The sequence below is a fragment of the Alligator mississippiensis genome, chromosome 9, assembly GCF_030867095.1.
Source record: "Alligator mississippiensis isolate rAllMis1 chromosome 9, rAllMis1, whole genome shotgun sequence".
In the NCBI taxonomy this organism is placed as follows: domain Eukaryota; kingdom Metazoa; phylum Chordata; order Crocodylia; family Alligatoridae; genus Alligator; species Alligator mississippiensis.
The window spans coordinates 72,371,125-72,387,227 of NC_081832.1; the positions used below are offsets into that span (position 1 = coordinate 72,371,125).

The 16,103-nt window shown below is 39.7% G+C and overlaps 1 protein-coding gene across 1 annotated transcript in view; it reads left to right on the plus strand.

Moving 5' to 3' along the window:
• Positions 1-16,103, plus strand: part of SPOCK1 (SPARC (osteonectin), cwcv and kazal like domains proteoglycan 1) — a 498,679-nt gene that overhangs the window by 175,566 nt on the left and 307,010 nt on the right. Inside the window, exon 3 of the mRNA XM_006261659.4 lies at positions 6,471-6,516. Coding sequence (XP_006261721.2) covers positions 6,471-6,516 — 46 coding nt within the window. The remainder of the gene's footprint in view (positions 1-6,470; positions 6,517-16,103) is intronic.

Genomic DNA, 16,103 nt, shown 5'->3' on the forward strand with positions numbered 1-16,103 from the left:
CCAGTCGCCAAGCCGGGAGGGTGCAGGGCGGACCCCCTGCGCGCTTCCCGGCAGACCCAGAAGTGGACTGGAAGTGCTTCTAGTCCACTTCCGGATCCACTGCCGAGCATGCTGGGAAGTCCCCTGCACTGCTGTGGGACAGTCCATCCACCCCAGCATTGCAGCATTCACGAGCCACCTGGTATCTTGAGCTATGTAGAAAAATCATTTAAAGCCATGTCTATGTCCAAATCTCCAAACCTCTCTGAATTGATTTGGAGGGTTCCGATTCGATTCAGAGAGATTAAAGGGTCTCCTGATTCAATTTGGATTACCAAATTGGGCCGAATCTCCACCAAATCGAATCGGGGACTGAAGCTTTGCACAGCCCTAGTCCTTATATAATTAAGGAATTGATTTAGGCTCCTAGCCTACCATTGATCTCTTAGGAAAATACCTCTTGATGGAAATTCCCTGTGTGGTAAATGCTGAAAAAGGGCCAGGCTGTCAGCAAAGAATTGCCATTTTATTTTTTAAATAATTTTTAAAAAACCCTGTTATCTACCGCAGGATTGTAGTCTCAGAATTCTGGAAGGAGGCATGTAGTATAGTAGGGTTTCAATGGTGGTATATCTCTAATGGTCCAGGTGATACCACCAAAGCCCCTTGCTTCTTGCATATCTTTTATTAAACCAACTCTAGAGATGTTAGACAAACTTTCTAGGTCTTGGAAAGAAACAGATACAACTTCAGTTAAATTACAGATAAAACAGAAGCCTGTTTAACTTCATATCATACATAATCACTTAAAGGAATAGAGGGGGAAACATGCTCAGTTTTACTTTCACTACCAAAACTATCAGTTGAACAAATCTATTTTAAATTCTTCAGGCACTTGAGGAAATAAAAGCTGTTTAAAAAATCTATTTGATTAGGTGTGCTGTGGGGTGGAAGATGACTTCACATTTCCATCCAAAGGAAATTTTTAAAAGTCAAGAGGAAATGAACAGTCCTTTAGGATCCCATATTTTCTGTGGACACAAAAGTGACTACAAATTGGCATTTTGGCTGTGTAATCCACCTGATGAAATAACTAAATTATGACTGAAAATGGATGTTAGTAGCTCATCAGAATAATAAAATATAGAGATGTACTTTGAAGGGTAAGGTCTCCTGAGTCTAGTGATTATGCTTTTAAAAATTTGCCGAGAGAAAAAATGGAAAATATTAACATTCTTTTTTATTGTTTGATTTCATTCTTTTTTTTCTTTTCTCATTTGTAATGCTCACGTACTCAGGAAGTTGAGGTAGGTTTTTACTTTTAAACTGTAAATAAATTAATAGCATTTGCAATATAATGTATATTACATTCTAAACTCTTAATATCTTAACATATATTTTATTTCCAATCCTGCAAAGCCCCCTTTTTTTTTTTCTATTATGCATCCCATACATTTGGTTTATGTAATGCATCTGAATGGTTTATCAAACGCATATATTTCTTATTTGATGTTTGCTCATTTAGGTGTAATACAAGCTTAACTTTCAGTTATTACTTATGTTTTCTTGCTGAATTATTTGGATAAAGGTTAAAGTGAATTCTAAATCAATCTTATAATACCAGAAATCTTCTCAGAAGGACTGCAGGATAGATTTACTGACTAGTTTATTTGTCACATGAATAGTTACAATTTATTTTAGAATGACTTCATCAAGTTTTAACAGTTTTACAATAAATTGATATTTCATTAATGATATGGAAAGGTGCTGAACAGACTCAAGAAATTTTGGAGATGTCAATAAACGAAGAAGGGGGGGAATTCTACCTAATTGTCCATGGAGCTGTGTTCATTTCCCCCATTAGCTATGCTGCTGACTTAGGGAAAAATTCAACCCTGCCTGACACAGAAAGGGGAAACAGATGCACCCACTTCTGCCTGCATCCCAGCAGGCAAGGCAGATTTCCACATGGCAGTCCAGAGACAAACTTAAGGTGCACCCTAAAACTTTTTTTGTTTTGCAAAGATGCAAACTAGGGTCCTAGTTCATGAGACCGACTAAGTGTCGTGCACATACAATTTCTGTTAGGAATGTCTACAACCCAGCCAGATACTCATGTATCCATTGGGGCTCAAGAATTTGGCCAAATATTTACTTTAGTTACATCCACAAGCCAGTGGGCATTATAATGTTGATGGCAGGTTAAACCTGTGCTGTCCATGCAGTGTATGGAATGGTGGATTAAGCTAAATTCAGAGCTGGGTAGATAGTTTCTAATGTAATCTGTTGGTCAGTGGATGCATCTTAACATGCACTTTAATGCACAGAAAATTATTTTATTGCGCCTTAGAGTGTTGTATCAAAAACCATGCTAATATGCTAGTGCACAGTAAAAACAGGCTACTGTGCATTAAGCATCACTAAAAAAGTGTGCACTTTCACTACTGTGCATTAGAGCAGTGTAATGCGCTTTTATTTAGTACCTTACATTAGAGGTACTAAATTTAATGTGCAGTAGCAAAAGTGTTTTCACGAATGTGTAGACACTTTCAGTGTGCATCTTGTGTGTATCTGTGCCTAATCTTAAAGACACAAATCCCTGTTACAAGCCCCAGCTACAAACCCTGGCTTTTTAGCTCAACTTGTAAAGACTTACACTTTCAATTCTGGCTTTTACCTGGTAAATGTCTACTGCTCGCCACGATGGTGGCAGTCCTGGTGGCATTCCATGCAAACACTTTTTAAGGATAACAGGAGCTGTGTCAGCACTGCAGTTTGCTTGCCCCTCTGCAGGGAGCTAACACAAAACTAATACATCACTGAAACCAGAGTTTTAAGTAGGACTTAAATACACAATAGACTTTTTGTTTGACCTTTTATACAGGAATAAATGGGTAAATTGCACCCTTATGACACCAAAACATTTCACCTACAGTAGCGTAACTGTGGGGTAGGGACCGGGACTGGGACTGAGACATCAGCCCAAGGTGCTGACACAGGGAAGGGTGGGGATGGCAGGTAGCAAAAATAGCAGCCACCAGCAGCCCGGTTGCAGCATCCACCCAGTTACAGCTCTGACGGCCCTATGTTTTCTTTCGTCCAACTGCTCTGTAATCCCTTATATCACTATAACAAGATTATGTAGCGATGAGTGTTGAAATTCTTTATGTTTAGAAATAATAAGGTTTTTCATGATGTATACACTTAAAAGAAGTCATGTTTTAGTATAGTATAATAAGGCAGAGCTTAATATAGTCTATTAAATCATATGTCTTGTGTGTATGTATATATAGGTATGAACTGTATATATAATTTTCTTCATTTTTGTAGATGGTTTTTCTTATTTTTCATACTTTATTTTCATATGTTATTGTGGGTTACTGTTTGTGCACGTTCTAAAGGCAATATGGTTATTTTGCTTTTTTTTAAAAAGAAAGAAGTAGAACAGGAATCGCAGAAATAGATGCAGGGCAAAAAGTAGGTGCATTTGGCCCTTTTTAAGAGCAAGGTGTGTTTGTCTTAAAATGATCCTTTGACACTGAATTAGAGAGAGCTCTCCTCTCAAGTGCCTGCATATTTCATACATCAAGCTTATCCTCTAATCCTGATTTCAAACCCTCCTCCATATGCCAGCAACATAGAAATCTTTCTTGGGATTTGAATTATTTAACAGTTTCTGTTACTAAAATTCCAGCAGTAAAATGAACACCTAGAATATTTAAGTAGGTAAAGGAATATTTTGCTACCAAAAAAATGACTGAGGTGAAAAAAAATATATCAAAAGTGATTAATAAGCTATACATTTGGCAGTAAGGTGGGTGCAGTTCATGCTGGTTACAGTTAGACACTGGGCTCATCTACACATGCTATTAATGCATCTGAATAACCTCTGGCGTAGTTCATGCTGGAGTCAGCTGCTTCCCAGATGCAGTATCTTCACATGCACCTGGGACTGCAACAATCTGAGTCATTGCGGAGCAACCCTGCGCTGGCAGGGGAGCCCAGGGGGTGAGCCCTGGGTTTCAGGTGGCAGTGTCAGGCAGCGGAGGGGCTGCCCAGTACATGAGGACGCTACAGTGTGGGGCTAGGCAGCAGGCAGTCCCTGTACTGTAGCACCTTTGTGCCTCAGGCAGCCCCGGTCAGTCTCTATGTCTGTTTGAGTGCACATAATTACTCCACTGTAGGATAGTACTTGTCCCGGACATTACTGTCCTACAGAGGTGTTAATTAGTTTACTGTGTCCTAATACAGACGAATGTGTTGACTGATGCTTTACTGTGGAGCTAATTAGTCAACTTTGCAGTAAAACACACGTCTAGATGTGCCCCCCACCTTGTATCAAAATGAGACTTTCAACTTAACAAAGCTAAGCAAGTCAAAGGCAAGGATGAGACTCAGTCCTGGGTACCCAGTCCTGACCTCTAGAAGACAACAATTAAAATGCTTTCCTGACGTCCATAAAATGAATGGTAAATAATCATCTTTAGTGTTAGCTTTGAACATCATAACTGGCCAAGGTGTCTCTCTGGGCAAGTTTCCTTGTTTCTAATGCAGGAGCAAGGGGGATGTCACAAGAAAACAAACTCCCCATTTACTGTGCCAGTATCAGGCTGATTTTGCTCTCCCAGGACTCAGTGGAGCAACCCAACTATCCTCCTCTTGGAGTAGGTGAAGCCCCCCAAAGGATGCTCACAGCAATAACTTTACAATTGCTTGGCAAGAGGCCATGACAGCAAGCTGTCTTCGCTTCCCATAATGGCAGATGCTTCCCCTTGCCTGCGTAGGCATTCCAGGGGAGGATCTAGGTACATCAAAGAAGAATGACTTTGGGAACTCCCAGATCTGCCCTCTCCTTCAGTAGCTCTGTATGCTAAGTCTAATGGATGCCGTCTGGCCCATGGGATGAGCTTTGCTACCAGCTCCCCATCACACAGAATGATTTAAGTTAGTATAAGGCAAAGATGATCACCAGCATGAACAAATAAAACTCAGCGATTGGGTAACAGGAGGGGAGATGGCATTCACTGTCCTGGAGACAAAGATTCTATGGAAGAAATAAGTTAAGTTAAACTCCTTATTCATGCTGATGGATTCTGAATTACCCTCTCAGGGGGAACAAAAATATCTAGGCATCTTTTGAAGCAGCTTTATAAAGACATCTAGGATCAGCACTTGTCAAAAATGAACATAGAAAAATGGATGAATTAAGAAAGGACCAGGAATAGTATGCCAAAAATTGTAATGTCATTTGTATAAATGCAGGTGCATCTTCACCTCAAATAGCTTGTTTGGTTTTGATCACTTCCCCTCAAAAAGATGGAGGAAGCTATATCGAGTATGGTAAAAAAACAGTTATAGGGGCTTGTGCTTGAATCCATATACTTTGGGTCCCAAGTTGGTGGCCTGCTGGAGTGAGAGAGATGTAGCCATTATACAAACGTTTGCTAGGTGTACAGAATACAAATTGGTCAGAGGCACGATGGGGTTTTCTGTGCTTTCTGCCAAGAGATTTACAACCTTTTATTTGGAAACAGGGTCAGACCCACTAGCAACTTTGTCTCTTAAGACAGGTCCTACGTTCTCTCTTCTAAATTAAGAGAGAACCGAAGTTAGATTAAAAAAAAAAAAAAAGAAAAAAACAGAGCCACATGTTTGCACAGCTGATTTATAAACTCCAAAAGAAGATGGGATTTCATAATCTGAATACTGGCAGAAATACAGACTTACATCAATGCTACTAAGGGTTGCTATAGTTAAAGTTTAGAATTTAGGATGCTGACAGATGTGTACCCCCCCCTCCCCCCAGTGCATTACCAAAAGAAGAATCGTGTCAGATTGACCCGGCTCCACAGTGTCTGAATCGGTTATTCGATAAAAGCACTAAAAAGCCCCTATACAGGCGCTGGGCAAACTGGGTCAAACTAACGCAGTTCCTCTTCTGGGCATGTGCTGTGCTTGACTCGGGCATGCTGAGCTGAAAGTAAAGCACTGTTGGGGGGGGCACATCTGTAAGTATCTTAATTGTGCTGCATTATACCACTGTAAATATGGAGGAGTTGCACTGAGCTCAAAGGATTTGGGGGGAAGGAAGACTTACACTTGCATGTTGTTACCATGGCACTCCAGTTTGGCACTGATTACTTTCTCTAAGCAACATAATTTTTGCATTATTACCATACGTGGTCACTTCCTATTGTGAGACGCTATGAAATGAAGTGGGGTTTATAGAAATTATTTAATAAAAATCCAGGCTTGAGAAAGGAATTGACTAAAGTGCTCAACCCTGGAACCCTCCCTTATCAGAAGTTTTTAAAGTTGTTAATTAACTGTTAGAACATTATCCTGCTAGTGGTTTTTTATCTTATATGGGGGTGAGAGGATTTTCTTAGAAAGCAAGAAGGCAGTAGCAGGATTAGTCTGTTTTTTTTCAAGGTTGTAATGGGAAGATTGGATAAGTATTTTCTAAATGTTATACTTTCTCCCCCATTCAGGATGATTATTTCAGAAACTGGAATCCAAACAAGCCCTTTGATCAAGGTAAAGGTAGTAATTTTATTGACTATGCTCTTTTTAAAGCTATTTCATGATATGCACATTCTCTGTGTCTTGTGTGTCTCTCTCGCTCGCTCTCTCTCGCTAATCAGTATGTAGTTCCTGTGTCTAATTTTGTTCACATTCTGGGGTGGTTTGAATCAGAGGAGTTGGCTGATAGCTATTTTTTTTAATGATCTTTCAGTCCTATTTGTATTTGGTGGTAAACTACGTGCTTAAAAGGTTCTTCGTAATTGGGAAAGATCTAGCATGCAAACTAAAATGAGTAATTTAGCATACTTTAGTTGTCCTGTTAAATGACTATTTTATTGCTTTTATTATCTAACAATGAAGTGTACATTATTTGAAATCAGTGGCAGTTTTCTCAGAGATGCACTAAGGATCGGTTGAGAAGTCAAAATGCTGCTGTATGTCTGATTTCATATTTGATACTAACAAGGACACTTAAGACATTTGGTACTTTCCTTATCCCTATCGGTTGTCAAGTTTGGGGATACTCCTATCATCTATTAGGACTTGTCTACCTGGGAAAATGTGCTAATTTTATAGAATTATACCGGCATCTGTGAAAGCACACTTTAATGTAGGAATAGGAAAGACATGACCATGCCAGTATATCTACGTTGTTAACATTTCCCTGTGTAGATGAGTCAAATGAAAAATAATGCACGGTACATAAAGCACAAACAAGTAGCCCTAGATGATTTATTGAATCTGGAAAATATGGTGCTTAAGAGGGAAGAAGTTGAAGGCATACTTTGCTGTTCTGTCAAATGTTGTTCACTTCTAATACTACTGTGACAAATAAGTTATGTAATAAAATGTTTACTTGTGGAAGCAGTGTCTTAATTGATAGAAGATGCCTCCAGCAATTTATCATTCTGTTAATATACTTCACTGCAGTTTTCAGCAATGTTTGTGCACAAATATCTTGCATTGAGATTTGAAACCAGGACCCATAATTCAAAGGTGCATGTTAGCAACTGAATCAAATTGGCATTACAAAGGATGTTTAAAATATGACACGTGGAACCTGAGCATACTCTTGTGTCCAGAAGTTTGTAGAGGCAAAGAATATAAGGAGAAAATGTTCTCAAGTGAAAGGATGCAACCTGTATAAAACTACGTACTCCCTGATGTGTCGAGACAAGCAGGAAGATTGCAAAGAGCTGGCTAATGCACAGTAATGTCAGTTTTGGCAGTAGGACACTGATAGAGCAGTCACAAAGTGTATTGCAGAAATGAAACTGCCTGCGCAAACTTTGCAGCCTTAAACAAAGCCAGTCAGCAGTCTAAGGAGTCTAATGTAGCAGAGTATTCCTGCAACCAAGAGCAGGCTCAAGAAACAGAACGCTCTCTCTGACCTAGCCAGGATAACAGATTGGAAACAACAGGTATGGCAGGACAAGAAACCTGTAGGTCCTGCTAAGTGGCTATGTGGAGAGCAGTGGTGAACAGAGAGGTCTTACAGATGATATATTGACATTTAGAGAACATAATACACTTTTCGGACTGGGTAGCAGAATTAATTTGTCTTGGAGATCACAGCCAAATGTCAGTGGACGCAGTAAAAGCCCTGATATTGTTACCTGTGTCAGGCTTGACAGTTGATGTCAGTTCAATAAGGAATGGTGGAAATAAAGAAAAGCATGGCAATGCATTTTACTGGAAAGGCAGTCAGGAAAGCAGTGCAAAAGATGATAGGCCATTATAAAGTCCAGAATGCGCCATTTTACCATGGTAATCAATATTCAGAAATGTAGAGTAGTTGTGCTCTGGGATGTGCAGCTATACCATGGTGTATTCTCAAAGGGATGAAGCCCTGGGGGAAGGGGAGGGTGCTTTTCATTTGATTCTTGCTAAAAAGTATATTTTTAGAATAGCTTCATCCTGTTTTTTTGCTTCACTGAACACAATTTTTGCCCATTTTGCATACAGTAGATACTCATGTGCATTGCAGAAAGACTGGGCCAACAGCATCTCTGTCTTTTAGATACTTTCCTGGTGTGCAGTGCAACAAATCTTTTTTAATTGTAGTGCACAAAATGCCTGCTAGGACAGTTGAAACTAGTGGATTATATCCAGCAAATGTCAGATAGATCATTAACCTATTTCACAGCTTAGAGCACTTTATTGGCTATATGATCCCAAGTTTCTCTGACTAGTATTGGTTCATTCATGTCAAGTCTCAAATTCTAGAGCTGCCAGAAGCATACTATTTCAATTGAAACAGTACCCTTGTGATACCTACTATCCTTGTGTGTCATAGAATTTGTCATCGATTTCTTTCTAGATGCAGCCCTATGGCCAGATATTCAGAAATACATAATTATACCAGTCAAAACAATTAACATGAAATTCATTTCCATGGAAAGAATTCAGCACAGGGCTTTACGTCACCTCTTAAGTACTCTTTGGAAGACTTTTCAGATGTGATACGTTAGCTTTTTGCTTGACTCTTGGAGGAGGGTGAATGTCACTCACCCTGATTAAAATGACCAGTTAGATGGTGAAGTAATTCCTTGGATGTTAATTGTGCTTTCATATTCAGTAATGGTGTTTGAGGAAATTAGGCAGGCATATTATTGAACAAACAGTTAAACTCAGAATGTAAAAAAAAAAAAAAAAAAAAATTAGCCATCGTTTAGTTCCTGCTTTTCTTTTAATTCTGTATTTACATGTAACTTGATGTTAAATAAATATTCCATATGCTTCTGTTTATACTCAGTATTACTTGTAGCTGTTTATTATCTTGCATTTCCTGAAACACTAATGTCTTTGTTTTTTTAGCATTTTAATTATGTCTGTTTTCCTGTTTCTTATTTGTAATTGCCTTGCTTTCAAATTGCTAATCTTTCTGATCCTACTGTGACTGCCGTGTCTCCTTGCAAGTGACTCTGCATTTCTTTTCCAGAGAATTCAAAGTAGATAGTTGTTGTATTCTCCTTACAATAAGCATGTATGTCTGAAATTATTGATTGAGTGATAGCAACTGATAACTTCGTCCCAAATAGCCCAACAGTTAGCAGCAGTCCATTTACTCCTGGACAGAATGCGCGTGGTATACCTGTAGGTTGTTACCTTTGAATGTGTGTGTGATGGCCTCTAACAGAAGAGGAAAATACATGTAGACTACCTATCCTAATCTAACATTTTTGTGATGAGCTTTCAATAGTCAGAAATGGGTGAAGTATTGCACCACTCTCAATTTCAAATTATTTATTAAAATGCATCCATCCAGTATTCTGGCTGCATAGAAAAATATTTTTTAAGATCAAAAAAATTTTTTTTGGCTACCCAACATACAAATGCAGGAATTCTCCCTTCACCCACTGAATTCCTAGTCATGAATCTTTCCCAGCAAATCATGTCATCATATTCCTCTCCCAAGGGTAAGAACAGAGAACGAAACAAATGAACACGGAAGTATGACCTGATAGTTGATTGAGATTGTAATGAACTGAAACAAAAATGAATTGAGAATCATATGGTTGCCTCTGAGACTGACCAGCCTCCTGTAGTTTTGTGATTTTAAACCATTGGATAGTGGCTGGAGTGCTTTCAATGACCTCAGTGCCACAAAATTGCATGGGGTAAAAGACAGTCTCTAAGGTAATGAGGCCTTATATCATGTGGAGATTTATTCTATAACTCTTAAAACCATCACCATAAATTGTTAAAACACAGGGAAGGATGGGAAGTTGGTGCATGCCTTAGAACACTGCTGTAATTTGTGTAACCAATTTTTCCCAATTGATTAGCAAAGGGAGATGAGCACAATTAACCCAAGAGATAAAATTGATGCGCACATGGTACGCAATGCTATGCAGAGTGTATTCTGAATAAAGACCCTGCTGGCAAGAAAATGCATATGTGCATTGTACAGAGCTCCAGCGCCAGCTACACTGGTTTCATGCTGGGTAACTCTACCAGTTTCCATGAAGTTACTCCAGACTCATACCAGCATAAGTGAGAACAAAATCCAGCCATTGATGTAGGTCTGTGTCAGAACAAGAAAGCCATGATCCCCAACTAAGTCGCTTTGAGTAGTGCCTTCAGTGAGGGGAACACCAAAGCTTTCCCTCTTCATAGATGGACTTGGGATGATGATTGCCTTTCCTTCATCTTGTTTCTTGCTCTCCCTCTGCCCTTCTGTCTTCCACTTTTAGCACAAATAAACATGGGAGTATATGGAATAGGTTGGAGAAAAGAAGTAATAGGTGTGAGTAATAGAATGAATGAGAAGAAAGGATCAGTAATGATGAAGGAAGCAGAAGAGATATGACATGACAGGGAGTACCAAGTAAAAGTCTAGAGCAGGGGTGGGCAAAGTTTTTTTGGGGACAGTGCCAAAAACATGCACTGTTGGTGCTGGATTTATGACCCAGATACCTTGTTCTGAGTAGACCCAAGCCCTCAGACCACCACAACTTCTTCCATTTGATAATAGGCATATTTTATTGGTATATGGTGATAGCAGATAAGAGTAATACAGGCAAAGTGAACAGAATAACCACCCTAATTCTACTTAGCTACCAGTTCCTAAGGCTTCACAAGGAGAATGGTACGCCTGGCTAGTACATGAATTCTACCCTGTGGTTTTTGCTTGAATGACAGGTGTCAGCAGCCTTGAAGGTCAAGGGCCTTCCCCACCCCCAACCCAGTGGGGTAGGTGAGATAAGATAATGGTGCATCCTCTGTCCATGTTGGCCTTGGGTTCCCCTCTGGGAGCCCCCTGCTGCTCTGAAATCTCTCCTTTTGTAGTCTTTCTCCTCTGATGACTCTTCATTCCCAGGTACCGCTGATTGGTTTCCTTGTAGTCAGAAGCATGTGTTTCCACAAACCCATTACATGCATATATCTTAATTTGGTCATTTACCAGTGTCTTAATTTGGACATGCCCAGCCTCCTAATTTGATCATTTTACCAAAACTAGAAATCCCAGGGGCTTTGCAGTTGGTCACTGTGAGCTAATGCCAACACTGCAGAGTCCCTTATCTTTGTTATAGGTTTTCAGGGAACAGCGTGTTACATATCTTCAGTTTCTTGGGATGCCTGTCTGCTAGCTTCAGACACAGTCTGAGAACGTGAGACTTTATCACAAACAGACTTTTAGAAAACAACTAGCCCTTGCCATTCCCCTGGACCATTGTTCAAATGCAATATTTACTCTACCTACAAGCTAATTCCTAAAAACAAACCTCTAAATATCATTTTATAGGTATCACTCACAACCTCAACTTGTGAAACGTTTGTGTGCCAGGGCTGGACAGGGGGGAGCCATGAGGGGCCCGATCCTTGTTGTGGTAATGCACCCCTTGCTCCTCCCTTTCTGTCCACCCCAAGGTGCATATGCCAAGCAGAGTGCCTTCACATGCCACTCTCTGGCATGTGTGCCCAGGTTGCCTACCCCTGGCCTAGAGCAAGAGGTGAGGGAAATGAAACATTGCTTATATTTCAGACTTGAGCGTTGGCATTTATTTGTGTTTATGTACAGAAGAAAAAAGAAAGGATGTTGCAGATAGTCTGGCCAGCTGGAGTTGGGATCTTCAGAACAGCTCCTGTGTTTTAGGAGCTCAAGGGTCTCTGACAACCTTTAAAGTCTTTTATGGTAATATGAGCATCTGATCTCTTCCCTATATCTGTGTGCACTTGTGTATGTGCAGTAAGTGTGTACGAGAGAGAACGAGACAACAGAACAGAAGGGGAATGGAATTTCCATGTGGGAAAACAAGGAAAGATGCTGCTTTTGTCAAACTGTGTCTCTGTAACTCAAGCTTTTATAAGAGTCTTTGGGGGAGATTTTCAAAAGCACCTAAGGGATTTGGAGGCACAAAACTCATTGACTTTAAATGGGACTCGTGTTCTTAAATCTGTCAGGTGCTCTTGAAAATTTCCCCTTTTGTGACCCTTTTGAACTTCTCAAGAGAAAAATAAAATCACCACTGAGATCTTGAACAGTCTTGCTCTAAGATTATTCACGGTGTTGTTGATTTTTCTGACTCTGGGCAAAAGTACAAATCGTGTTAGAAAATCTAAAATTACATAAGGATACCAATCAACATAAAACCTGTCCCTTTAGAAAGAAAGGGCTTGGTTTTTACTTTTATTGTGCAATCTTTGTTTCTAGACCATGGAAAGGTCTATCTTTGGAAGAAGTGACTGAACAAGGCTCTTTGGGGCTGTGGGGGGTGGTTATTCACTCTTCCCACAAAGAACCGTGCAGCAGTTAAAGCCATCGTAAGTATTCTAATCGGATCAGGATTTACATGACCTTTCGCTGCCTTTCTGTACATCAGCAAAATTCACCCTGAAAGAGCTCTTATAATGAGCTATTATTTCATATTCTAAAAGTTTCTTGTGCAAAAAATAGGGATTCTAGAAATAAAAATAAAAAACAGAGTTGCTTAGTTCAGGTCCATGTACCTTTAGTCCAACGCTACCATTTTTTTTACCCAGATAAGACATTCATTTACCTGCTAGGAGCATAGTTCAGTTTAACACTTAAAAAATGCTAGATGAGCCTCAGTGCTGTTGCATGCAACTTCATAGTTAGTGGGCCATCGAGAAACAGATGACCTTTCCTGAAAACAAAAACATGAAGTTTGTACAGCCTTGAAGTATAAAATTTGGATTTTGTGAATATTAAACCTCAGTTAAAATTATACATAATTTGAAGAGCAAATGTTGAGACAAAAGGAAAGGAATGCTTGCTCCCTTTTCATTTCCACATAATCCATAATAGGCTTGTTATCTAGCAGTTTCCAAATAAAGGAAATGGAACAGTAGGAAGAACTTATTCTAGAGCTCTTAGGGACACTACCAACAGTAAGATAATTTATTTTTAAAAATTCTTTCTTTTTAATCTTTTCCCTCCTGAAATTAAGCTCCATGCAGTTCATTTTCACATTCCAGTGTTAATTGCTTCTCATAATCCCAGGGGCAGGGCCCAGTCTACTGTAAATTTGCCTTTAGAAAAGCTTCCATTATTCATGCATTGGGGGTTTGGGGAATTCTCCAGTTCTTGGGTCCAAATAACCCGATCAGATTGCCTGATAAAGGAACCCCAGTCTCCTGGCAATGACGTTTGTGGGAGTTGTGCCATTTGTTTCAACACAAAATGAATCATTTGGAAACATATTTTGAGACTGGTCTACACACCATTCTCACATGCATATCATCAATTTCTTAATCAAATTCCCATTACAGATTTTTTTTTTATCTTGAAGCAACAATAAGGCTGACTTTGGAATCATGTGACTGTTAGGTCAGGAACTAGGGCCTAGTAGCAAGACTGCACTTCCACTTAGGACTTAGCCTAATGAAGGCATGTGGAGGATCCAGCCTTATAAGTTAGCTAGAGTGACATAAATCAGCATTACTCCATTGACTGGTCAGTATTTCAAGCATTTTTGGTTGAGGGAAGACTGAACAGGGCACCTGGCTCTTTTCTGAACCAGTCTTCCTTACTTAAACTTGATGAGCATATCTAATTACATTTTTAGGTTGTCTTTTCTGTCTGTGTTTTCTAATGGTTGTAGTGCAGAGGAAGAAAAATCTGCTTTTTTTCCTCTCACATTGGACAAATAAATTTATATTACAAATAAACACATTGCTACTAACTTCGGTGAAGGCAGTCCCTGGAGACTGAGACAAGGTACCTTTGCTTAACATGCTATCTCAAGGAAGGCAACTATAACAGTTTGGCAGCATCTAGTGGAATTCTTCTACTTCATTTATTTTTAGCTCCTCAACCTGCCCAGTTTCTTGTATTTGCCTTGAACCTATGAGAATCCAATACAAAGGTGAGAGTGCTGCCAGCTGAGCCGTACTAACAACCCATTAGAACTGCAGAGAGCAGGGGAGCCTATAGCCCAGAAATGATTGGTAGTCATTATTATTGAACTGGAGTCTGTCAAAGATGCAGAAGGTAGGAAGAAAGGGAGTATAAGGGGCAGGTTTTGTTAGGATTTTTAAAAAATAAATAAAAAAAAAATTTTTTTTGACAAGGTCATTTAAGAGTTCTTAAGCAGCTGACAGATCTGACTTAACATGTTTTTACAGTATTCTTGTGTGTGCAGTGGGGAGGAATCGATTAATTTTTTTTAGCATAATGCTCTCATTTCAAAGGTTTTGGCATAACAATTAAACATAACTAACAATGGACATCTCATTAAATATGCCAATAAATTAACTCATTAAGAGTTTATCCAATATTATGAGTGAAAGCTGTTAAATAAAAAAAAAAAAAAAAAGACTCAATCCCAGGAAGCCTTATATTTAATTTCTACTGGGAGCCACTTCTATCCTTAATAGCTATGCTAAATTCCTAAGTAGGGAAACAGGTGTTGTTAATTTTTCTGCAAATGTGCACAAATACAAAATTTTTGATAGGTTTAAAGTTTTTGGAAAAAATTTGGAACAGTGTACAATGTGTTTACCATATGGCATTCTTAAAGCATCATTACCCAAAAGATAGAAACTGTGGAAATAATGGGATGCACTTTTGTACTGCAGATACATATGCTCTGAATTCAAAATGTTAGGACTACCGAATCATCATTATTATTCTGGATAACAACCCAACAGAAGGACACAATAAGAGGAGAAACCCTTACTCATACTTAGAGGTTGAGTATTTCCAGAACCATCCATAAGGAGTCCACGTTATTTCAAAAACTGTCAGCTGTCTCTAGGCAACACTCCAACTGTACAGAGACACTCCAGCCCTACAACAATATCCCAACTTTTCTATAGCTGTCTTTAACAAGCACCATATTATGGAAATTGTTAGGAGGGGAAACTCATTCAGACTGCAAAAAAAGTCATTTAGCAGTTTCTTCCCAGTGCACTCAGCTGTCTTGGATACCAGTTTTTCTCCACCAGCAACTATGTCCCAGTCCCACAAATGCATATCAAGGAAAGCCTGGGCCCAGGGTATTTTGGTCTTGGGTGGATTCCCTCACCATCTGTAGAAGCCTGGCTATTTTGCTTGCAAGGCCTTGTATGAAGTTCTAAGCCATTAACAATGCAATGCTGTGGGCTGAATGCTGGACCCAACCACCTTCCCGGTGTGCAAAATGCCCTGTGGGGCAATATGAGAGGTCATTTCCATCAGGCTTCCCATGTGTAGATGTACACCTGACTGTTTTGTAGAGCCACTCGGGTATTTTGCTGACAAGTGCTAGGTGAGTCCTGGGACCAGCTTCCAAGCCTTATACATGCTTAGGATAATTAGGACATCAACATTACATAGCCCCGCTGGCAGCCTCCGCCCGCCCCGTAACGTCTGCTCCCTGTTGTTTCATAAAGTACCTCAGGTGGGTTAGATTAATAGGAAAGAGAGGAATTGTGTATTAAGCCTACTGTTACATGCTGAGGCTCTCCTGTCTGAGGGTTAGCACCTGGCACCCAGTGCCATGCCAGATTAGACCTCTTCTTCATACTACACCTGGCAATACGGCTCTAGCAAAACTGCCCTGTCAGGACTGTTGCAGCCAATGATTCTTCTTGTTTTCTACTGCTTCCCCAAGGGGGAGAATTCCCACAGAGAGGGAGACTCGATAGGACAG